Raw genomic sequence first — 26,452 nt, forward strand, 5'->3', positions numbered from 1 at the left:
CTTTTCTACCGGAGACCGGCCAGAGCTTCAGCAGCGGCGCAGCACTGGATTCCATCGCGGAGCGAGCGATGCCTTACCAGGAATCGGCGTGTTGGAGCTCCAGAGTGCTGCGACTGCCGACTTCAACACCGTCGAGCTGTGGGCTGTGGCGCTTCCAGCCGTGGGTGGCGCTGACTTTGACATTGCGGAGCCTGGGATCTCTTGCGCAGCTCGACCTGTGGACTTCGGGCGCCGCGGTCTCCAGTAGGAAGCGGCCGATTCGGAGGCTCCGGGCCGCTGAGAGTGTTCTTCCGTTCGAGGGCCTGAAACATCGGGCCGTCGTTGCGGTGACTGCGGAGACCTCAATAGGCCCCGACCACGGGTGAACAGAGGAAGAGGACTGAACTTTGGTGCCTTCCCTCACAGTTGGAAACGTTGATTCCACTGTGGGGGGATGTTTTTCATGTTTCATGTTAAATTCTAAAGTGTTGTGTTTATCTTATTTGTGTGTTGCACGGTAACTCAAGTTTCACTGCACCAGTTGGTGTATGTGACAATACATGTCCTTTGTCCTTTGTCATCCTTCCAAAATGTTGAATTCCCTGGATTACATAATTCCCAGCTTTGTTCATTTTACAGTTGTATTTCATTAATGGCATATTATTCCTATTTGAGCCACTAAATCATTGACCTTATTTTGCATAAGCGTTCATATACAGCACCTTTAAGTTTGTAGTTTTCAGGTTTCTGAACTTTAACTGCCACCTCTTTGTTGTTGACTTTGTTTTTGGCGTTTATTTATTTCACATTATTTTTCTAACATAACCTTCCTGCTTTGTCTCTTTCCTTCCTGAATTCCCTGCGAGATTCCCATCTCTGCCATCTTCCTGGTAGCAAACTTCACCTGGGCACGGATATTGACCCCAGTTCTATTGAGGGGGAACCTCAGGCTTCTACATGTCTTAGCTGCCCCTAAAATGATTCCAATGCCTGAGGAAGAATTCACCCTCTCACGTACAATCTCTCCAGCTTAGAAACATAGAAACATAGAAATTAGGTGCAGGAGTAGGCCATTCGGCCCTTCGAGCCTGCACCGCCATTCAATATGATCATGGCTGATCATCCAACTCAGTATCCCGTACCTGCCTTCTCTCCATACCCTCTGATCCCCTTAGCCACAAGGGCCACATCTAACTCCCTCTTAAATATAGCCAATGAACTGGCCTCAACTACCCTCTGTGGCAGAGAGTTCCAGAGAGATTCACCACTCTCTGTGAAAAAAGTTCTTCTCATCTCGGTTTTAAAGGATTTCCCCCTTATCCTTAAGCTGTGACCCCTTGTCCTGGACTTCCCCAACATCGGGAACAATCTTCCTGCATCTAGCCTGTCCAACCCCTTAAGCTTCTCTGGTTATCAGCAAGTGTCTGATCCTCCTGAATTCTTTCCACTCAGCATCTTTTTCATATGCCATGGGTGTTCTATTAGAGTTAATCACTCTACTCTGGCAGTGAAATCTAATTGTCAAAGGTCTAAGCCTTAGAATTTCCCTCCTTACATGTGCCCTCGCCCTCTGCTTCTTTAAGATAATCTTTAAAACTGGCCTGTTTTTCCAAGCTTTGGTCCGCTGCCTTTTTTAGATGTGTGCCATTTCTTTTGATACCATACATATAAAGCAACTTTTATTGCAATGTTGGTTACTGAAAATTTGAAGTGAACATTTTAAAATGAAAATTGTTATTATTCTAATATTTATTAGTATCCTAAATATTGAATGCATTCAAATTCATGACGACATGAAGTTTAGTTTTTTATAGTAGCTGCATAACACATGCAACATTTGAATTTGATAATATCAGGTCAATCAGCATTATTTAATGAGAAGAGGTGAAAAGTATTAATGCACAGTCAATTTCCAACTAATGAAGGCATCCTAACTAATATTTTGAATTCAATTTGCCTCATTTAAAATTTCACCCGTAAATTCTATTTGTAATCTTGCTTCTTTTTCTCTCAGGTTCAGAGATAGAGCTGTCAGAGTACAGAGATTCCAGTCTTTTGCCAGACAGTATGATGCACTGCGGTACATCTCCACAATTACAGGAAGGCTTTGGTCAAAAGAAAAAGTTGCATGCAATTAAGCAACAGTCACTTGATATAGGAAACGCAGATTCTGCTCTCTATTCCTCTGATGAACAGCGTCGAAAGTCGTGTTTGGATCGATGTCAGTCCGAGAAACAACCAAGTTGTCCTCCCTATCATAATCAGATGGAAAGCATGTATAGAGGACCAGATCAGGATCTGTCAGTCAGCGCAGTGACTGGAGAGCTTCAGGAAAGGTCTTCAGCTGCAGGAAGCTCTCAAGAAGGGAAGAGACCCGTAATACCAGAAGTCAGACTCAATTGCACAGAAATATACGAGGTGACACATGGATCCCCTGAGAAATGTACGTCCTCACAGAAGGAGGAAACTGATTTGATTGACTTATCTTCTGACTCATCATCTGCACCTGATAAACAGTCGATTCTTTCAAGTTCGGATAGCGACTCGCTAGTTTTCGTTGCTCTCCCACCTCTGAGGATTGTCGAGAGTGATGAGGAATATGAAATTCAGAATACACCAAACAATAAACCAAATGGGACAACTAATACGATATCTCAGAAAACCTCACCACTTAGCTTGAACGTTACCCCCGTGGTGAAAGTCAATGTTGAAGATTGTTCCAAAGACTCTCATTGTCTGGATTTTGCAAATACTTCTTTGCTAGACACTGAGAACGTTTTTGTCAGTTGTTCTGAGTGATCACAAAGACTTGGAAGATCTAACGCTGCAAATGAATTCTAAGTGTTCTGGTTGTGAAAGCCCTCTTACTCTTAAGCAAAAGAGAGAGAATCTCAGAAAGTCATCTGCTGTGCTGGACATATCCCAGGATGACATTTATGAGTTGAATAAAGATCAGGCTAAATCTGATATTCCTTTACCTAGTCCCCTGGTTAAAACGGTACTCCTCAAACTTCCTACTGAACCCGAAGAAAATGAAAAGTCAGAAGCAGAGCTCTCTGTTGACAAAGGCAACGACCAAAAAGATGAGAGTGGTGAAGAAACAGAATTTAAAATCCAGATTGTTCCAAGGCAGAAGAAGCAAAGGAAGATTGCTGTCAGTGCTATTCAGAGGGAATACCTTGATATCTCTTTCAATATTTTGGACAGACTTGGAGATCAACGAGACACTGGTAAGGACTTGATATGAATTCATCACTCCCAAATTGGAATACCGTGTAGGGGAGTGTGTTTCAAAACAGGGTAGCTGAGAAATTTGGACATACAATTTGCTTTAAAAAAATAATGCCTATCTGAAGGTCACTGATTTTCAGTGTGGATTTGGTTAGGAAATTCCAAGATCAAATCAGGCCATTTTTTGACATCAGAGATCATGTATTATTGTAGTGTGTCTGACATGACTTGCATCAGCTGTGCACAGGATGACATGATGCCTCAGGCTTGCTCTTTTGAAGTGATGGGGGAAATGAGGATATCTAATTTTGTGGAATGTCCTTTGTAGGGTACTCCCAAAGTAGCCATGTTTTCATAAACTGGCTTGGCAGTATAAATACTCGTTTAACTGTTCTCCTTGTTTCCCATTTGCCATATTAAACTCAAATCAGGAAGGTTTCTCTCCTCGCCAAGTAGTTTTATGTTATTAAAGTGTTAATTGATTCTAAATAATGTTTTCATCAAACATTACCATGTTAATGTTTTTATATAGCCACCATTTTATTGGATGGATTAAAACTTTCATTTGGCATTTTAAACTTATTGAGTGGAGTTTGTTTTTAATTAGAATTATGAAAACATGGATTACAAACAAACTATATTTCATAATAAAAGATTAACAAGAACTTATTTGCTTGGTTTAAAATGTCGGTATATTCTGATAATTCTAGTGCAGTTGGTCACAGTGGTTTGCAGTTTTGAAATTCAAAAAAAGTTATATTCATGGTTCAAAATCTTTTTTTAGATCAGTCTGTTAAAAGTCAATCTACTCTGGATTTGCCAAGACAACCGACATCTGCTCCAGTACTAGAAACAGCTGTACCAGAGACAAGTAGTCTTTCTTCCATATCAAGTAAACCAATTAAAATGCTGCGTACAAGATGCTCATCAGTTCCACATTTGGAAAGGGTTTTTTTGGCCTCAGCTGAGTGACCAAAATGCCAATAGCAAGGCCATTATTTAGATTCAGATTCAGATTCAATTTTAATTGTCATTGTCAGTGTACAGTACAGAGACAACGAAATGCATTTAAAATACCTGTATCTGACCACTCCATGGGTCTCCTTCAAAAACTATGTGCCTCCTCAGTTGAGTACTACGTGTCTCCCCAGTTGAGTACTGCATGGCAGGTTATGCCTAAAATGAATTGAGAAACCATTGTAATCATATGCAGGTCATTTTAGGTTAATTTGTAAGTGCCATGTTTAATCCAGTATCAAGGACTAATAAAATCAAATGTGCCGTTATTGTTCTAATTGAAGAAAATTATACTCGCAGAACATATGAACTGGCCCTTCGGCCCACAATGTTAGTGCTGAACATGATGCCAAGTTAAACTGGTCTCATCTGCCTTTGCATGATCCATATCGCCCTAATCCTTGCACTTGTATGTGCCTATCCAAAAACATTTTAATTGCTACTATCATATCTGCCTCCTCCATCACCCCTGGCAATGTGTCCCAGGCCCCCACCACGCTCTGTGTAAAAAGAAATGGCCCCACACATCTCCATTAACCTTTTCCCCTTTCACCTTATAGCTATGACCTCTAGAGTTGGACATTTCCACCCTGGGAAAAATATTCTGACTGTCTACCCTATCTTTCCACCTTATCCTCTTGTGTAGCAACCTTCAGTGAGGTATGAATTTGGACTCCGATCCCACTATACATCAATGCTGTTAAAGGCCTTGCCATTAATTGTATATTCTCCCCTTGCAGTCAACCTCTCAAAATGCAACACCTCACTAAACTCCATCTGCCATTTCTCCGCCTATTTCTGCAGCTGATCTATATCCCGCTATATCTTTTGACAGCCTTCCTCACTGTCTACAACTACTCCAATTTTGGTGTCATCATCAAAACATATTCGCCAACTGATCTACATTTATGTCCAAGTCATTTATATATATCACAAACAGCAGAGATCCCAGGACAGATCCTTGCGGATGCCTACTGGTCACAGACATACAGCCAGAATATCTTCCTTCCACTTCAACCCTCAATCTTCTATGAATAAGCCAGTTCTGAATCCATACGTCCAAGTCACTGTGAATCTTGGTATCGATTATATGTTGTCCCTCCTTGTCACCACCATAACCCTATCTGGCAGTGTGGAGTTATGTGTCATCAGTGTTTCTGTTATTAATTTTAACTGATGTACTCAATTTGAACCTAGAGGTTCAATTTGCCACAACATAAATAGGGCATTTTTCCATAACTAACTGTTCCAAAACAACTCACAATTCCATTACAAAATGTCCCCTCAGTAATGTTTCTGGAAAATAGTAAGATGACAATCTTTTAGCCTAATAAACCAACTTTTAATTACAAGGATAAATTTAGCAGAACATTGAGCACTGTTTTAAAGCAGGGTTCTCTCAATGATTTGTTGGGACTTTAGAGGCAATGTCAACACCAAACTGAATGATAAACCCATGAGATTGGGTCGAATGTTGATTCAGCCCCCTACAAGTATTGGTCTCCTAAAGTTTCAGTGAAGGGTAAAATCAGGAGTAATAGGAAATGGGTTTCCTGTTGTTTCACATGAGCTCATCAATTTCTTCAGAGAATGTTTCATTTGGTTAACAAATGTCAATTTAAACACATTAAACACACAAATACATCGATATCTGTAGGTGTTAACGTGTATATTTGGAGTTATGTTGCCTAACAACATTTGCTTTATGAGGCAATTGAATTTATGACTGAGTGATTAGGTTATTGTAAAACATCCTGGATAATTGACTTGAATTGTGGCACTCAAAAGTTTTCAGTTCCAAATGCCAGTTGCTGAAAGTACAATACTTTTGATATATTCTCTAAATGCTCTGATTTGGGATAGTTGCCTATCCTTTATGCATTTTGATCATTGTTGATTGGATATATAATTGCCGCATTTTCATCTCAGATTCCATTAACTGTAATCCTTGCTTTAAAGCACTATTCGTAATTAATTGAAAACAAATGATTGACCAGCACATTACGCGCTGAGTTCCATTTAATTTCCACCCATTCCACCTGTTTCCGTATATTTGTTTTTATGCCACATTTAGCTCAATATAGGCAAATGAAAAGGGGATTTCTGGGGGCTCTGACATTGAACCAGTTAATGAAGAAACAACGGGAACACCACTCTAGTGTGCCTCACAGCATCAGTAACTGGGACACTGGTTGGTATGTTCTACATTAGAATATACGCAGAGTCAAAACTTACTAGTGAAGATTACCAATGCTGGCCAAGTCGACTATGTCATGTATCAGATCTTTTACTTAGTCCAATGGACTTCATATGAATCAGGAAAACCTATAGATATACTGGAGTTTGTTACAAAATACTTTGTGTTATTAAACAGGCATTACGAAATAACAAAGAGCACCTTCACAGTTACAGACCGCAGAACCAACCAATCCCCGTCTACTAATACTTTCCTCCGGTCCTTACCCTCAACAACTTTTCCTTTGTGACTCCTCCCATTTCCTCCAAATCCAAGGCGTAGCTATGGGCACTCGCATGGGCCCCAGCTATGCCTGCCTCTTTGTAGGGTACGTTGAACAATATTTGTTCGAGGTGTACCTTGGCCCTATCCCCGAACTCTACCTCCGCTACATTGACGACTGCATGGGTGACTCACTGACTTCATCCATTTCACCACTAACTTCCATCCGGCACTCAAATTCACATGGACCAATTTTGACATCTCCCTAACGTTTCTAGACCTCACTATCTCCATCGCAGGTAACAGAGTACTGACTGACATCTACTATAAACCCACTGACTACCATGGCTATCTTGACTACACTTCTTCCCACCCTGCTTCCTGTAAGGACTCTATCCCCTACTCCCAATTCCTCCATCTATGCCGCATCTGCACCCAGGATGAGGTGTTCCATACCAGGGCATTGGAGATGTTCTCATTCTTTAAGGAATGGCGGTTCCCCTCCTCGGCTATAGATGAGGCTCTCACCAGGGTCTCTTCTATACCCCTTAGCTCTGCTCTCACTCTTCATCCCCCCCCACTCGTAACAAGGGCAGAGTCCCCCTTGTCCTCACCTTCCACCCTACCAGCCGTCACATACAACAAATAATCCTCTGACATTTTTGCCACCTCCAACGGGATCCCACCACTGGCCACATCTTCCCATTCCTCCCCTTTCGGCTTTCCGCAGAGACCGCTCCCTCCGTAACTCCCTGGTCAATTTGTCCCTTCCCACCCAAACCACCCCATTCCCCAGGTACTTTCCCTTGCAACACTTGTCACTTTACCTCCTCCCTCGCCTCCATCCAAGGACCCAAGCAGTCTTTCCAGTGAGGCAGAGGTTCACCTGCACCTCCTCCAACCTCACCTATTGCATCCGCTGCTCTAGATGTCAGCTGCTCTACATCGGTGAGACCAAGCACAGGCTTGGCGATCGCTTCGCCCAACACCTCCGCACAGTTCGCAATAACCAACCTGATCTCCCGGTGGCTCCGCACTTCAACTCCCCCTCCCATTCCGTATCCGATCTTTCTGTCCTGGGCCTCCTCCATGGCCAGAGTGAGGACCACCATAAATTGGAGGAGCAGCACCTCATATTCCACTTGGGTAGTTTACACTCTAGCGGTATGAACATTGACTTCTCCAATTTCAGGTAGTCCTTGCTTTCTCCCGCCTTCCCCTCCCCTCCCCAGCTCTCCCACAGCCCAATGTCTCCACATCTTCCTTTCTTCTTCCCGCCCCCACATTATACATTGTGTTTTCCTGATTCCTGTACTTAGTACAATAAGTCACGGTGTTTTTCAGCATTATTTTATATCTGCATAGTATTGTTGGTGTCAGATGGTTGTAGATTCAAGCCCACTTCATGTATTGCACACATGTTGCCAGTTCCATGTAGCACTGAGAGGGTACTGATTATTCTGGTGGCTGCCTTTAAGATCATCTTAAATTTACATCAACCTCCCAGTTTGGATTAAGGAGTCAGTCCATTTGGACAAATTACCGTGTTGGAAGAGCCTTCAGATGAGCGTTCTCCCTCTCTACTTCACCTGAACCTGTATTAAACATTTATTGGAAGTGAGGTTTCGTTCATAAACAATGTGCTTGCACGGTTTATGTGAGTATATGGTTAGGAAATTGGAAGATTTACGTTTAATGAATCGGGCAAGTTTATGTGAGGTCAAAGTGAAGGGCGGCATTGTGGTGCAGTGGTAGAGTTACTGCCTCACAGCGCCAGAGACCCGGGTTCGATCTGAATACGGGTGTTGTTTGTATGGAATTTGTACGTTCTCCCATGGCCTGTGTGGGTTTTCTCCGGGATCTCCAGTTTCTTCCCACATTCCAAAGAAGTAAAGATTTGTAGCCTAATTGGCTTGATGTAGTTGTACATTGTGTCATGTGTGTAGGATAGCGTTAGTGTGTGGGCATCGCTGGATCTCTAAACTAAACTAAACTAAAGAATTGTGAGAAAATACATTATATAAAAAGTCATGATAAAAATCATCTGGAGTTAACTATTCATAATTAGCTGTATGGTTTTCTTTGTATGTATTTCAGGATAGCAAGGTCATTCAAACAAGAGGAAATATTTTTCTCCCCAAATGAAACATGCAGTGCATCAGAATTTATATATTCGTGTGAAAATAGTTTTCGTTCAAGCAATGAAATGGTGCATGGAATATGAGCCTATTAAAATATCCAGTTGAACATTTCAACGCTGCATATTATTCGGATTATGCATAGGCTTGTAACTGTGAACAAAGCAGAAAGTGATAAAGAAATTCTTCATTGATTCTTCTATTCATTTCTGCTGGAGTCATCTCACTTGCTCAGATTTGTGACAACTTACGCAGAAACTCCCTGTGCTTCACTTGTCAATGTTGTAAACCCGAGTACAGATTTATCGGAGTACTGATTTATCCTGCCGATTGTATGGGTAAGAGAATTCACTTTGAAACTGGTATTCTGTTTCAATTTGTGTTGTGGTAAAGTCATTGGCAAGTGTAGTGGCAGGAATAATGCAACAATCGCTGGACAAGCCAACATTCAGCAAAACATGTCTTCTTACTGGTTCTTCCGGTTCCCCGACCTTGACAAATCTGGCAACCTAGTAGCTTAGGGACTATTATTTGCCACACAAGAACATGTGTTGGTATGTCCATTGGAGGTAGACACAAAATGCTGGAGTAACCCAGTAGGACATGCAGCATCTCTGGAGAGAAGGAATGGGTGATGTTTTGGGTCGAGACCCTTCTTCATTCGGAGTTGCTCCAGCATTTTGTGTCTACCATCGATATAAACCTGCATCTGCAGTTCTTTCCGGCACATTTGGTAAGTCCATCGTTCAGTTGGACATTGCACTCAAGTTCAAGAAAAGTTCTTGCCCACATTGAGTATTTTGATTTCATAAATTTTAAGTCCCTGAAGCAAAAAGTAGAAATATCTTTAATTGTGAGTAATTTCAGGAAAAGCATTGATCAGAAGTATTGGAAGCTTCTTTGGCATTTCAGATATGACGACTTTGACAGACGTGCAATTTATAAAATGGGGTATTAGCACTGTGCTATAATGCATACACTTGCAATGCTGTTGTTTCTTCCAGTAAACCATGTGGATTGGAAGAAACAACGGTTTCCAATTGCATCACTTGTGCAACTTTTTAAAATAACTTTTGCATTGAAACCAAAAAAGATGCCTCATTCAGGAAATATTAATCACACGCAAGTTAAATCTCAGTTCAGTCATTTGGAACCGACTTCAAGATTGTGAATCTCTCAAATTAAGCTGCATAGGGAGGTTGCAAGCAGTCGAGGTCACGATCACGGCAACTGGAGTACATGCGGTGAACTGCAGGAAGCATTTACTATGGCTGGCAGCACAGCGGGTCCTTCTTCTGGCCCAGCATCCGGTCTGGTTGCACACTCTCGGACCCCGGGCCGTCTATCCCGCGTCCGGAGGTGGTAGGAGGAGACGGAGGAGGTGGTCAAGGGGAGATGGGGGGGGGGGGGGGGGGGGGGGGGGGGGGAGGAAGAGGTCGGGATGTCGGTGCAGCGCAGTCAGTGACTCTGGGTGGGTAGAGGGAGCAGACTGTCCCCAACTCTGCTGCAGCTGACGTTGCCCAGAGCTGCGGCTCCACCTCACCCGGCCCCGATCCACCCGGCCCCTCTCCCGCCAGCCCCGGCCCCATGTGTGGGCGCAGCCGACCCACAGCCGTGACAGTGCGGCCCACAGAGGGAGACGGGGCGGAGGGCGGCCATGGCCGGACAGCGTTGACCCCGGGTGGAAAGTGGGGGCTGTCCCGAGGGATGCGCTTCTGCAGCCACTTATACCTTGCTGCTCGGGTTCAAAGCAAAGATACTGATACCTTCCTGTTTTCAATGACAGTACCCACAAATATTTATAGCGCAAAAAATGACAATTTCTGTGGTTTTTAACAGGTAAGAAGGTACGCGTTCTGTGTGTTAACAGTGTGTGCCGAGGCAACCATGTCCTCCACATGGATTGAGCTGCTCCATGCGTCACGCCATTTGACCCGATGACCTTACGTGCAACCCACCTATACTTTGTTACAGTTAGACAATTTCCTTTGTGATTTTTGCACTGGCCAATTTTACAGCAGAACTAAATTAGGTAACCAGACTGCATAAATCCTATTGTGCAAAAATTACTTTCTGGGTGAAACTGCACCTACTCCAACCCCCATTCCCCACCACCACCCTGTATCGTCAACACAAGACTGGTAAAATGTTACTACAGGCTATCTGGCAGACTCATTTTAATGTTTTCAGTGTGGTGTAAAGCAGCCCTTGAAATTTAATTGATGTTTGCCATCTAGAAACCCCATTGAAAACTGGGTGAAATAAATACATTGAGCAGATTTTAATATTTCAATATCTTATGTTTATGACTGACATCTTCTTTTTTCAATTATTTTCATAGGTGCTACGAAATCAAGTTTGCTGTCTGCACAGAGCATAGTCAGCATGTTTGTCCCCGCACCAGAGGAATTTACAGATGATCAACCAACACTTATGTCAGATAGGTATACATATAGATTTGCTTGTCTAACCATGAGACAACAGTTTTTTCTAATTTTTACCAACATTTCCCCTGTAATTAATACTGTGGATTAAAATAATGCAAATTAAATTGTTATTATTTTATACCTTTGTACATCCAGACAATTCAAGCCCTATTAGCATAAATAACTATAACTTTAAATTACCAGATAAATAAGTTGGCATTGTTATGCAGATGCGTTGATAAATTGTTCCATGAGAAGAGGGAGTGTTAGATTTGAAGAGTTTTACTCAGTTACTGCAATCTAGAAATTTGGCAAATGGCCCATCCATCAGAACATATTTGGAAATGACCTCCCCAGTATTTGCAAATCTTTAACTCCACTAAACTGAATCAGTTTAAAATAAAAGCCCCACAAATTGAACATTTACTAGGTTGGAACAAAAAATGGGTAGTATTCAATGAAATATATCAGCAACAAAACAACAATTTGCTTTTGTGTAGTTCTTTTAATGTAATAATGTATCTCAAGGTACATCACAGTGTTTTAACAAACCAAATTAGATATTGATCTTGAAGCATCAGATCAGATTCAGATTCAATTTTAATTGTCATTGTCAGTGTACAGTACAGAGACAACGAAATGCATAGAGGACTGTTAAGACAGCTGAAGGTGGGTTTAAAGAAATCTAATGAAGGAAGAAGGCATGGGTGAAGGTTTGCGGTTGAATGGCTGAAGGCATGTCTGAGTGATGAAGCCTTTAAGAGCAGGGATGTGCTAGGGGATGTACAAAGGAAATTACAGTTACAGGGATGGGAAAGAAAATGGGGGAATTGGGAAACTATTATGACATGTTAAAATTGAGAATCTAGCAAAATTGTTATAAATGTAGGACATGAAGGATTGGCAAGCATGTTTGAATGATTTTAGGTTTAACTCTGCTTAGACAAATATACTGCAATGAAAGTGGACAAGAATGTATTTTACTTCTCTGCTAATACAACAATTTTCATTGTAATGTGTAAACAAATTGCTGTTGCTGGTGGCACGGTGTGACAGCGGTCAGAGTTCCTGCCTTACAGCCCTTACAGTGCCAAAGAACAAGGTTCCATCCGATTACGGGTGCTGTCTGTACGGAGTTTGTACGTTCTCCACCTGACCGCGTGGGTTTTCTCTGAGAACTTCGGTTTCCTCCCACACTCCAAAAGACGTGCAAGTTTGCAGGTTAAATGGTTTGGTTTAAAAATGCGAAATAATGCTCTCTAGTTGTTGTGTAGGATAATGTGCGGAGATCCCTGGTCAGTGCAGACTCGGTGGGCTGAAGGGCCTGTTTCTGTGCTGTATCTCTAAACTAAACTAAACTAAAAACTTAACTAAAATTTGTGAATTCAGTGTGTTGAACTGAGCTGGATTTGGCTTGTCAATTAGAGGACATCTGGCTCTTTCCCCATCCTGCATATCAATCTAGGGTTCAGACTAGCTGGCGCCAACTCACAGCCTGTAGCTTTTCACAGGCCTTGCAAATGCAATGATCCTCCATTTTATAATAACTCTAATTTAGTCAATATTAACAGTAGGTTTAATTTTGAGGCATGCCATTGTGTGGACTGTGAATGAGTTCAACATTTCTGATGCCAGTTTAGTGAGTCTTACAGACTTCTTCTTGAATTTACAATCAAGAGTTGAAAATACAAAATGCTTGCATTTACACCTGTGAACTATTTTTGATTTTTCATTCATTTATGCAGATGTATAGACTGTGGAGCTATCCTTGAAGAGTATGATGAAGAAACATTGGGACTGGCTATAGTAGTTCTTTCAACATTTATTCACTTGAGTCCAGACTTGGCAGCCCCTTTACTGCTTGATATTCTGCAGTCAGTTGGAAGGTAACCATGATGATGTCTTCATTATCTACTTCATTTAAAATGGATTGAAAGTATTGTCTGTACATTGAATGCCAGTTGCCTTCGCCAACATTTTTAGCACGATTGCACGGTTGGTATTTTTCTTACTATATATTTGAAGGCATGTTTTCTAGAGAAAAATAACTTGTTTAAGTTATGTTTAATAAGGAACTGCTGGAAAAATCGACGGTAGACAAAAATGCTGGAGAAATTCAGCTGGTGAGGCTGCATCTATGGAGTGAAGGAATAGGCGACGTTTCTGGTTGAGACCCTTCTTCGGACTGATGTCGGGAGGGTTGGGGAAAAGGGAAGGAAGAGATGGAGACAGTAGGCTTGGGGGGGAAGCTGGGAAGGGGAGGAGAAGGAGGGAGAAAGCAAGGACATCAGTGAAACCAAGCGCAGGCTTGGCGATCTCCGTTCAGTTCGCAATAACCGACCTGATCTCCCGGTGGCTTAGCACTTCAACTCCCCCTCCCATTCCGAATCCGACCTTTCTGTCCTGGGCCTCTGCCATGGTCAGAGTGAGGGCCAGTGCAAATTGGAGGAACAGCACCTCATATTTCACTTGGGTAGTTTACACCCGAGAGGTATGAACATTGACTTCTCCAATTTCAGGTAGTACTTGCTTTCTCCCTCCTTCCCCTCCACTTCCCAGCTCTCCCCGAAGCCTACTGTCTTCAACTCTACCTTTCATTTTCCCCGCCCTCCCTCCCCCCCGACATCAGTCTGAAGAAGGGTCTCGACCCGAAACGTTGCCTATTCCTTCGCTCCGTAGATGCTGCCTCACCCGCTGAGTTTCTCCAGCATTTTTGTCTACCCTCGACTTGTTTATGTTAAGTAATGTCTAATGTTTTTTTTATTTCAGACTGGCATCAAGCACCCTGTTTTCAGGTCAGGCAGAAAGGTATTTATGCTATTTGCTATTACGGCAATTTTGTGAAGACATTTCAGTCAAGTTTTTACTCTTGTGTGCAAAGTTTACCATCTTGAAACAATTATTCTTCATGTGGGTGGTTTAATTTCTTCTATTTATTTTGTATCTTATCAATCTCTATTTATCTCAGAGAGCTGAAGGAATAGGTCAGATTGTGATCTTTGGTTTTCAGTTATGCCCGAAATAGCCATAATGTAAAATGAAAATACCTCCATCAGTGCAAGGACATCTGGCCTGCCAATGAGAGCAGGAACTCACTATCTGTGTGAAGAAGAGTCTTGACCCAAAACATCACCCATTCCTTCTTTCCAGAGATGCTGCCTGTCCCGCTGAGTTACCCCAGCACTTTGTGTCTTTCTGCACTATCTGTTTAGACTTAGATGTTGGTTATTTTCCATTTTTGTCATGCATCTAAATATACCCTTTAATAAATAAAGATTTAGGTTTAACTCTTATGGGGAAGAATTTCAGATGGTGGTTGGCCATTTCTTGTGGGAGAAACAGCTGGTCAGCAATTGCAAATTAATTTGTGTTTTCAGAGAAATGATAGCTACTTTGCCTGGTGAAATTGTCAGATGAGACTGTTTTATAATAAAACTCATATTGGGCCTCAAGTTTTGGAATCGAACAGGCAGCATGCGTTTTCCATTCAGTTTTAATAAATGTTGAATGCCATAGTCAAATAAAAGGCACCAAAATATGCAGAAAGCTATTAGATTTACTTTTGATTTGAGTTGAGTTAAGTTTACTGCCCTATGTTTGGTGGCACAAAGTACAACGAAGATCGTATTTGCAGTGGCATCACAGGCACATGGATTCAGACTAACGCAAACTTTTACACAAATTATACATAACATTCCTAAAAGTTAGGAGACTGCGCAAAAAAAAAAAAAAATCATTAGTGCAAAACAGAAATAGAAAAAATAAAACAGAGAAACAAAAACCTGCAGATGCTGGAATCTTGAGTGGAACACAAAGTGCTGGAGGAACATGGCAGGTCAGGCACCATCTCTGGAGGACATGAGATGTGATGTTTCGGCATGTTCCAGCATCTGAAAAAAGGGTTCTGACCCATAATGTTTCCTGTCCATGAGTTTTGTTGTAGAACAAAAACAAGTTCTTGGTAGTGCAAGGGATGATCTGTTTTATTCCGTTGTCAAGGTAGATTTAGGGTTTTGCAGGTCAGTTGAAGAACTTGATAGTTGCAGGATAGTAGCTGTTCCTTTCATCATTTAATTTGGCCAAGGTGTAGGAAGGGTAAGGAGCTGCCTGGTGTTCTGCTATTCCGGTACCAAGGGGACCTGCTCCACAGGGAGGCCGACAGCTCTGTTAACACTTTGACTAGTTTTGCAATTGCTTGGAATTTGTGTTGTCTCTTGCATCTCCAACAGTTCTGTTGCCACTCAAGTATTCCTGTTATGCAGAAAGCTGCACTTTACTTGTATTTCGCAATTAAATCTACATCCAAGTGATTATGTGAACTGGAAATCCTGTGATTTATGATTTAATTTCCATTGTTTAATCCAATTATACATCCACTAAGTATTTGTAACATTTGCAAAATCCTACCTTAAGCTTCCCCAAATTAATACATTGTCCTTGCCTAACTTTTATTTCCCTAAATCCTAGAACTTATCTAATCATTCTATGTGAAAGTGTAGTTTCCACACTAACTGCTCCCAAACAGCTTTAATCAAAGCTAGTAATGCATTCTCTAACTTAACCATGGTACATTATTGCTGCTCAACCTCTTGAGCTTTCCACAAAGTTCAGTACGGATTAGTTTATAATATTTTTTTCCTAGGACTTTTTCTTTCCTTTCTTTCTTTTCCCGCTCGTGTGGTGTTTACACTCTCTGCTGTCCATCGGATTATGGCCAAAGTGTGAATACATCTGGGTTCTCATGGCAGTCTTGGTTCCACATTAGCATGCTTGCTGCTGAGTGAGAAGGTTCAAGTCACACTCCAAAAATCTTATTGTTTATTGCAGCTGCAATATTGGGATCACATGCTGCTATTGGACATTGCATCAAGTTTCTTTCTCCTCTCTTAGATGGACATAAAAATCCCAATGGATTAATCCCCCATCCCATATATAAGCCTCAAATGACAAAATAAATACATCTCCAAAGCAAATCTGCTTATCACTATCTTGTTGAATTAAATTTGTATAGATACAACTCTGTATTTATTTTAATATTTAATATTCTTCAGCTAAGACACCTGACAACAGTTAATTAGAAACGTTTCGGTAGATAACAATGGGATTTATTTATCAAAGGCAACATCTCCAAGTTTGCGGATGACACTAAGCTGGGGGGCAGTGATAGCTGTGAGGAGGATGCTAGGAGACTGCAAGGTGACTTGGATAGGCTGGGTGAGTGGGCAAATGTTTGGCAGATGCAGTATAATGTGGATAAATGTGAGGGTATCCATTTTGGTGGCAAAAACAGGAAAGCAGATTATTATCTAAATGGTGGCCGACTAGGAAAAGGGGAGATGCAGCGGGACCTGGGTGTCATGGTACACCAGTCATTGAAAGTAGGCATGCAGGTGCAGCAGGCAGTGAAGAAAGCGAATGGTATGTTAGCTTTCATAGCAAAAGGATTTGAGTATAGGAGCAGGGAGGTTCTACTGCAGTTGTACAGGGTCTTGGTGAGACCACACCTGGAGTATTGTGTACAGTTTTGGTCTCCAAATCTGAGGAAGGACATTATTGCCATAGAGGGAGTGCAGAGAAGGTTCACCAGACTGATTCCTGGGATGTCAGGACTGTCTTATTAAGAAAGACTGGATAGACTTGGTTTATACTCTCTAGAATTTAGGAGATTGAGAGGGGATCTTATAGAAACTTACAAAATTCTTAAGGGGTTGGACAGGCTAGATGCAGGAAGATTGTTCCCAATGTTGGGGAAGTCCAGGACAAGGGGTCACAGCTTAAGGATAAGGGGGAAATCCTTTAAAACCGAGATGAGAAGAACTTTTTTCACACAGAGAGTGGTGAATCTCTGGAACTCTCTGCCACAGAGGGTAGTCGAGGCCAGTTCATTGGCTATATTTAAGAGGGAGTTAGATGTGGCCCTTGTGGCTAAGGGGATCAGAGGGTATGGAGAGAAGGCAGGTACGGGATACTGAGTTGGATGATCAGCCATGATCATATTGAATGGCGGTCAGGCTCGAAGGGCTGAATGGGCTACTCCTGCACCTAATTTCTATGTTTCTATGTTTTGATAATTCAACAGCGTACCATCTGGTATCTGTCAACACTGAGACATCTGTCAACTCTAAGAGCTATTGGCTGAAATGTCAGGTCTAATTTTTACTATTGTTGTACTGACCCTGAGAATGGATTATCGTACAGCTCCACTGTAAATGTACTGTTTTTGTATTGATGTCAGTGGAACCATAGTCTTGCCTGTACACAAGTTCAGAAAAAGTTATTTAGCACGGATCTTTGGATAGTGTTAACTGCTAAACAAAAAAATGGGAAGCAACTACTTTGTCCCTGATGTCGGAGGGCCACATTTAAACAAATTCATATTGTAAACAGTTTAAATATGCTTTATGATTATTGAAAGTGTTGCCCCCCCCACCCCTACAACCACCACCATCCCAATGCAAATTACTGATCTATGTTTCTATGGGAGCTGTGGCTTTTATGTTTCTAATCCAAGTTGCTGGACTCCTCATGGCACTTCTGGCACTATCAGCTAACAGCATAGATGATGAAGGCCAGTCTGTTCTATATTTCCTATGTGCAGTTCGGAGAAACTGGGATCTTTGCCTTCCAGTAAAATGCTGTTGTGATTCCTTTTACGACTATGGTGTTAATATTAGTATGTTGGTGTCTTAATATTTGACAGTTTCAATTACATATATTTTCATTGATGACATTTCATTTCATACATTTGAATAAATGTTTAACAATGTGAAATATTTCTGCATTTTCATTTTTTTAAGCATGTTGATTCCTGGCAATGCTGCTGGCGTGGCAAAGCAATTTCTACGCTGTATTTTTCATCAGCTAGCTCCCAATGGCATTCTTCCACAACTGTTTCAAAGCAACATCAAAGGTTAGATATAACTTGTAGGAGATTTAACTTCAATAATATATAAATACATTTTTAATAAAAACATGGTTGGTATATCCTTTTTTGCGGAGTTTTGTGTTACAATAGAGCGACTGATTTTCCTTTTTTCCTTTTTTTTCCTTTCTTTCTAGGGTCTTAATTATTTTCTTTGCTTCCTTCTCTAATTCCTTCCCTAAGGGGTTCTCTTCTCCCAACACTTTCCTGCACCTTCACGATTCTTGCTTACTTTTCTTACTTCTTTTATTTCTTTCTCTTTTAAAGCTCAAAAAATGAAGTGATACAACATAATGTAATAAGATATATGCGATGTATTAATGTGATTTACTGTACTGCTAATAAAAAAAAAATTAAAAAAATAATAATAATAATAATATATAAATAATAAATGCTGGCATTTACTGTTCCTTAAACTCAGAAATAACAAAAGTTGTTCACATTTAGACGGAAGCTTCCTTCGAACCATGGCGTCGTCATTGATGGACTTCAACGAGCTAAGTTCTGTGGCAGCGCTGAATCAACTCCTGGAGGTACTGGAGACTGTAGACAGAACAGGCACATTCTGAGTGCTTTTTGATAATGTTCTGTAACAGAAATAGTGGGAATGAGTGGGTTCGCATATGATGGGTGCTTGACAACACTGGGCCTCTACTCATTAGAGTTTAGAAGGTTGAGGGGGGATCTCATTGAAACTTACAGAATAATGAAAGGCATAGATAGAGTGGATGTGGAATGGTTGTTTCCACTGGTGGGAGAGTCGAGGACCAGAGGTCACAGCCTCAGAATTAAGAAAGGAGGCGAGGAGGAACTTCTTTAGTCAGAGGGTTGTTCATCTGTGGAACTCATTGCCACAGAGGGCTGTGGAGGCCAAGTCAGTGGATATTTTTTAAGGCAAATATAGACAAATTCTTGATTAGAACGGGTGTCAAGGGTTATGGGGTGAAGGCAGGAAAATGGGATTAGGAGGCAGAGATCAGCCGTGATTGAATGGCAGACTTGACTCGATGGGCTGAATGGCCTAACTTGTGAACATGAAATAAATGTAATCAGTAAAGTACATAATTATGCCAAGTTAAATGTGAAAGACAGTAATGAATGTATTTCCTAATACCATGGTGTGTGTGTTACACTCAAATTTGTGATCCAAATATGACACAGGGTTTAAACAATAAGAAGAACTTACCAGCAGGAGGAGCTATGCTTCGCTGTTTAGATAACATAGCTACTTACATGGAAGCGTTACCAATGGATTTACCGAGTAATCTCTGGACTACAATCTGTAATCACTTTCAAGCATTTTTAGCCAAGCTGCCATGCATATTGCCTCTGAAGGTAGGAAACAAATTCCAGATTTTCTGCCAGTTGGGAGAAAATATTAAAGTTATCTTTTTTAAAAATAATAAATCTAACTTTAAATTCTGTTGATTGCTGCAACACATTAAATCACTAAACAGGGCTATGTGGGCTTTGTCTTGCTGCAGAAATGAAACATTTGCATATTTTAAGTGTATCGTAAACTTTTTAGAATGCTGCAAATCAATTCAATGTATGATTCCAAGCAAACAAGGGGCACCTTGCTCCAGTGCCCCAGTTTAGCAATGCAGTCAGAGTTACAGCAAGAACATTCAAAAAAGTCTCACATAAAAAATATTTGTTGCATATTTTTAAACATTTCCCAATCTCATTTGTGCATGGGATGATGCCATCAATGTGTGTAGTGTACATATACAACAGACAGAAATTGGATCGCAAAGTTTTGACCAATAATTCTTGCTGGTTTGCATTCAAACGTGGAGCAAACCACATGACTATTTAGGAAGCATATGTAATTTAGAAGGTCTCTGCTGGATCATCAAATATTATCATCAGTCATGAGCCCAAATTGACTTCCAATAGCTGTACTTTTGCACATACATTTGTAATATATTCAATGCCTTGACGGATGAATGCAAGCATGCCAAATTCCTCCATCTACCTGCATTGCCGATTTCAGGGAATCATGTAATTGTATCCCCCAGTCTCTTTGCTCTACAGCACTCTCTAATGGCCCTATCATTAACTATGCAACTATTGTCCTCATTTAACTTAACAAAACATTGAACAGAGGTGCCAAACAACATTGAGCAGAACTCACCACAAACGAATAAAGTAAATAAGTGGCAAAATGATTAGGATGCAGAACAGCTTCAGTGAATGGACAAGGGTATGAGAAATAGTACATGTTCTATGGAGAATATGAAGTTATTTACTTTGGTGTTTAAATAAATAGGAAGGCAAAATATTTTTATAATGCTAATGTTAAGAACCCTATCAGTATATTGGATTTTATTACATACAGTTTTAAATGCAAAAATAGTGCTCTAAATGTTGGACCTGATGAAGAATTGTGTAGCGTGGCACAGTGGCACAACTAGTTCAATCCTGACCTTGCGTGCTGTCTAAGTGGAATTTTGCACATTCTCCCTATAATCATATGAGTTTCCTATGAGTGAACCAGTTTCCTTCCTCATCCCCAAGGCAGGTGGATTGGTAGGCTAATTGGACACTAAATTGTACCGAGTGTGCTGGTGGCTGGGGTGGGGGTGGAAGGTTGATGAGAAGGTGGAGAGAATAATAAATTTGTTTAATTTAGGATGAGTATAAGCAGGTGGTTGATTGTTGGCATGGACTCAGTGGGCAAAGGGCTTGTTTTCATGCTGAATCTCTCTATGACTTTACATCTCCTTACCCAAGTAAGAATATACTTTCAATAGAGGGAGTACCACTAAGATTCACTAGATAGATTACTGGGGATTGCCCTACTGTCGAGATTAAGCAGTATGCTTCCATACATTGTAGAGTTTAGAGTGATGGGATGGGATCCCATTGAAACATACAAAATTCTCAGTGTTCATAGGATAGAAGCAGTGATTATATTTCCCCTGGCTGCAGTGTCTAGAACCAGTGCTCACAATCTCAAATAAAGCTTTGGCCATTCAGAACTCGGATGTAAAGATTTTTCCATTCTAAAATTCTCTGCTAAAGAGAGCAGTGGAGGTAGAGTTGTTATATTCTAAACAGAGATCGGAAGGTTTTAAGATAACAAGGGAATTAACGAATTTGGGCCTGGTTTACCACAGTCGTAGTGGTCAAGGTTACCTGTGATAGAAACATAGAAACATAGAAACATAGAAAATAGGTGCAGGAGTAGGCCATTCGGCCCTTCGAGCCTGCACCGCCATTCAATATGATCATGGCTGATCATCCAACTCAGTATCCCGTACCTGCCTTCTCTCCATACCCCCTGATCCCCTTAGCCACAAGGGCCACATCTAACTCCCTCTTAAATATAGCCAATGAACTGGCCTCAACTACCCTCTGTGGCAGAGAGTTCCAGAGATTCATCACTCTCTGTGTGAAAAAAGTTCTTCTCATCTCGGTTTTAAAGGATTTCCCCCTTATCCTTAAGCTGTGACCCCTTGTCCTGGAATCAGATCTTACTGAAATGTTGAGCAGGTATGAGGGGAAGAATGTCTACTCCTGCCCCTACTTCTTTATGTTTTGCAAACAATAACTAGATATTTCTGGGGTGTTGGAAATACTGTAGATCATTTTACCTAGACATATCATGGGCTCGAAGGGCCGAATGGCCTACTCCTGCACCTAATTTCTATGTTTCAATGTTTCTATCATATTTATTTGGATGTACTGAAACTTTCAAATTGTACTTGTCAGTTATGAACATTGCAAGTGCCCAAATCATGGTCAGTTCATTTTGTCTGCAGTGCTGTTTGGATTCCAGTTTGGCAATCATGATCTGTCTTCTTAAGATACCTACTGCAAGTGCATCACGGGTGAGCTAAAGAGATTTTTTCAATGTTATCCCTCAGGAATGAAAATGATTTTAAGCATCCTCCAAAAATTCCATGATTTATTTTTTTTAAATTTTGGATTAATTTTAATTTGTTCTTCAGTAACTTTGCTTATGTCATTCTACAGTATGCATTGACCTTTAGACTTGGTTATTAGTTATTTTCTGTTTTTGCAAGATTTATTGTTCTGCTTTCCTCACTTCACCTATTTATATATTTTATTTAGATTCCCGCGATTTAATCTGTCCATTATCAAACTTGTTTCCTTTTTAATCTTGGTTGAGATCTTGTCAGAATTGCGTCTACTTTATTGCCAAAACTCTTCTGGAGAGGAAACCTTAAATCATTTCCATTATACCTGTGATTCATTTATGTTTAGACTGTGGGCAACTTTGTGGAAGGGCTTCCTTTCATTTCTTTGCCTCACAGCTCATTTTCCATTTGGTATACCCTTCCTAAATATGTCTGTTTCTTATTTTTTTACTCTTTACTTTGAATAAGTGCATATCAGATCTTTTATTCCCCTTCTCTGGATGTATTTAATTCATTCCAACTTTCATACTTAAAGAATTTCAGCCAGGAGGATGGAATGGTTTGGAAATGACTTTGCCTATATTATCCCAAAGTAGTGGATGGATTGGTGCACCAGGCAATCTAGAAATAAATCTCCTTCCTTGGTGTAGCATCTGGCTTCTGCTTGATGCTGTGGAAGAGGAAAGATTGAGAAATGAGCAGGGAATTTGTGGGGACAGACCTGTCAGTTCCCAATATAATTGGTAGTAAATTAAGTTTGTTGTTCATGAAGGGAAAGTTGTGCAGCTTTCTAAACATTGTGCAGATTCTACATCCTCTGAATTTACCGATTGTAATATACTGTAAACCAGAATTCAACTGATTGTGGTCTTTGTCTCTGTGTGTGTTCCGCGGGAAATTTGTTTCCTTTTAATTAATGGCAGTTCCTATGTTTCAATTATCTTGCATTTAGAGCCTTTTGGAGCCATTTTCTAAATTGCTGAGCTTTGTGATTCAGAATGGAGTCTTCAGCCTTGCGTACCTTGTTGAATTGTGTGGATTGTGTTATCGAGCCTTCAATAAGGTAAAATATTCATTTGTGTACTACTACATTTTATCCATTTTGTGAAATCAAAATCGCTTTCAGTCTGTCTTATAATAAATGTAGTCACAGTGGCGCAGGGATAGAGTTGCTGCCTTACAGCGATTGCAGCGCCGGAGACCCGGGTTCGATCCCAACTATGGGTGCTCTCTGTTCGCTGTTTGTACGTTCTCCCCGTGACCTGCATGAGTTTTCTCCGAGATCTTCAGTTTCCTCCCACACTCCAAAGGTGTACAAAAAAAAAAATAGAGAGAGTACAGAGGAGATTTACTAGAATGTTGCCTGGGTTTCAGCAACTAAGTTACAGAGAAAGGTTGAACCAGTTAGGTCTTTATTCTTTGGAGCGCAGAAGGTTAAGGGGGGACTTGATAGAGGTTTTTAAAATGATGAGAGGGATAGACAGAGTTGACGTGGAAAAGCTTTTCCCACTGAGAGTAGGGAAGATTCAAACAAGGGGACATGACATGAGAATTAAGGGACTGAAGTTTAGGGGTAACATGAGGGGGAACCTCTTTACTCAGAGAGTGGTAGCTGTGTGGAATGAGCTTCCAGTGAAGGTGGTGGAGGCAGGTTCGTTTTTATCATTTAAAAATAAATTGGATAGGTATATGGACGGGAAGGGAATGGAGGGTTATGGTCTGAGTGCAGGTATATGGGACTAGGGGAGATTATGTGTTCGGCACAGACTAGAAGGGTCGAGATGGCCTGTTTCCGTGCTGTAATTGTTATATGGTTATATGGCTATATGGTGTACAGGTTTGTAGGTTAATTGGCTTGGTAAATGTAAAAATTGTCCCTAATGCGTGTAGGATAGTGTTAATGTGCTGGGATTGCTGGTCGGCGCGGACCCGGTGGGCCGAAGGGCCTGTTTCCGCTCTGAACCTCTAAACTAAATGCTTTTTTGTGTGAGATATAAGTAACATGATTCAGATAACATGTTATTAGCAACTGATCTATAACTGATTACCACTGAGTTGCAGTAATGGCGAGATATTGCTGAAGTGGGCCATCTCATGACTTAGCCGATTAGATATCTTCATACACAGTTGGACTTCAGAAGCTTTTTGCCGACTGCATGCTATCTCGTAATGATTTAGTGAAGATCACCCGGAGTCCTGGTGATCAATGGGACATGCATTATATCAGATTAAAGAATTGAGAAATAAACAGACAAAGGAATGACAAGGATAGTGAATTTGCCTTAATGACATATTAGCCTGATAGATTAAAAAAAAGAAGCGAGAATAGAATTAAAATTTGCCACTTTTAAAATCAACAATATTTGCGCCTTGTTTTAGTGTTCAAACACTGAGCAAGAGTGGATGACTGGCAAACAATAATAATTGTAATATTCTTGAAGACTGATTATGCTATTAATCATTTAACTTTCCGTGGCGAGTTTAATGGAGAGTTCATGTGCAAATGCACTGATTTCCTGAAAACCACCGAGATGCTAAGCTGTGATGCAGTCAACACAAGCTAATGGCAGAAGAGTGCAGCTTGTCCAGCAGCTTGCGATGAACACAATTTATTGAATGTCTCTTCCTTATCTCCAGGTTGCTAATTAATTTTGGCATTCATGCATTACTCGACAAAATCTGCACCATTGTAGAGTTGAAAATGAAGCATTAAAAAAATTAACGAAAAATTGCAATTGCTAGAATCTGAAATTGAAATCAGAAACACTTATAATGAACAGCAGGTTGGATTTCTGCAAAATAATAAGGAAGAAAAGTGCTGGGAATACCAGTCCAGCAAATTTATGGGAAGAGAAGTGTGAGAGTGTGTTGAAGATAATATATGGCTGATTATTTCAAGAGATTTTACACTCAGACAACTCTTATCATCCAGCACACACCCCATTTTGTATTTCATCTTCTAAACAGGAAATGTACTATCTAGATTTCATCTCTTCCCTTCCGATCATTTAGAGCCCAAATAATTGTGTAGCCATGGAGTCATACAGCATGGCAGCAGATTGTTCTGTCAACCACCTCCATGCCAGCCAGTGGACAGCCATCTATATTAATCCCAACATCTAGCACTTGGCCCATAAGCTTCTCTGCCTAGGACATTTAAGTGCTTATCTAGACACTTATTAAATTAATACTCTTTGCATTTGAAGTAAACACACTTCAGCTCTTCATCATTCCCATTTTCATGGACTTCTCCCTGCCTGTCCTTCCTTTGAGACTTGCTTATCAAAACCTCCACTTGCCCATTAGCCCCTCCATTTGCTGACCTGCTGCTCTAAATCCCCACCGCCCCCACTGACATGGCTATGCTTTTTAGATTGTTTCCTCCCCTGGAAAGATGTTTTCTTTCTCATTACATTGCCATCCCTAGGAATTGCGCTTTCATTCCTTTTGTTTTTAATCAATCCTGCCTTTCCGGCTGACTCAACTCATGGGATTTCTCTTCCCTAACATTTGAGCCTATTATTTCTCCCATTATTCAATTCTGATTAAATTTTATTGACCTGAAATGTTTTCCTCTTTGCGTAGGCATTGTCATTCCTTGTATTTTTCAGCATCTGCATTATTTAATTGCTTTATCTGAAATGATGATGAATTCAGGTTTGGATAGAATTAAATTGAATTCAAGGATTTTGCTAACCTTGCCATGTTGCTTTCCATCTCTGCTAACTTTGCAATATGAATTGTTGGGTGTGTCAGAATGGTGGAGATGAGGAATGTTTTGGTAACATGCCCACTGCATCAAATTTCAGTTTTGTCCAAAGCTCAAGGGCCTAGAGACTCTTATTAAGTGTCGGAGGAAAGAATGAGGGCTCTGTTACAGGCTTTCTTCTTGTGGAGGGGTGAGAGTTAGGGGAAGTGGAAGACCAAACTAAGGTCGGCAAAGGTTACGGCGAGACCAAGCATGAACTAGGTGACCATCTCATCGAGCATTTGCGCTCAGTCCACCAAGGCCTGCTGAATCTCCTGGTTTCTAACCATTATATCTTTCCTTCCCATTCCCTTACTGACTTTTCTCTCCTGGCCTTCCTCCATTGCCAGAGTGATCCCACACACAAACCTGAGGGACAGCACCTCATATTCCACTTGGGTAGTTTACAACCAGATAGTATGAACATTTAATTCTCCAATTTTAGGTAACTAAACTGCCCCCTTTTCTCTCTCTCTCTCCCCCCCCCATTCCCCCCCCCCACCCCCCCCCCCCCTACCACCCCCCCCCCCCCCCGCCCACCCCCCCCCGTCCCCCTTTTGGGACCCCCCCCCCCCCCCCCCCCCCCCCACCCCCCCCCCCCCCCCCCCCCCCCCGGTGCCGTACAATAAAAAAAGAACACACAATA

At 41.1% G+C, this 26,452-nt stretch overlaps 1 protein-coding gene across 1 annotated transcript in view; it reads left to right on the forward strand.

Moving 5' to 3' along the window:
- The window catches only part of LOC129699966 (protein unc-79 homolog), a 162,591-nt gene that overhangs the window by 96,526 nt on the left and 39,613 nt on the right, over positions 1-26,452 (forward strand). Inside the window, 10 exon segments of the mRNA XM_055640079.1 lie at positions 1,994-2,757; positions 2,759-3,209; positions 11,165-11,267; positions 12,995-13,135; positions 14,019-14,057; positions 18,047-18,159; positions 18,619-18,704; positions 19,333-19,506; positions 21,939-22,007; positions 23,011-23,121. Coding sequence (XP_055496054.1) covers positions 1,994-2,757; positions 2,759-3,209; positions 11,165-11,267; positions 12,995-13,135; positions 14,019-14,057; positions 18,047-18,159; positions 18,619-18,704; positions 19,333-19,506; positions 21,939-22,007; positions 23,011-23,121 — 2,051 coding nt within the window.

This window comes from Leucoraja erinacea, chromosome 9 (assembly GCF_028641065.1).
Source record: "Leucoraja erinacea ecotype New England chromosome 9, Leri_hhj_1, whole genome shotgun sequence".
In the NCBI taxonomy this organism is placed as follows: Eukaryota; Metazoa; Chordata; class Chondrichthyes; order Rajiformes; family Rajidae; genus Leucoraja; species Leucoraja erinaceus.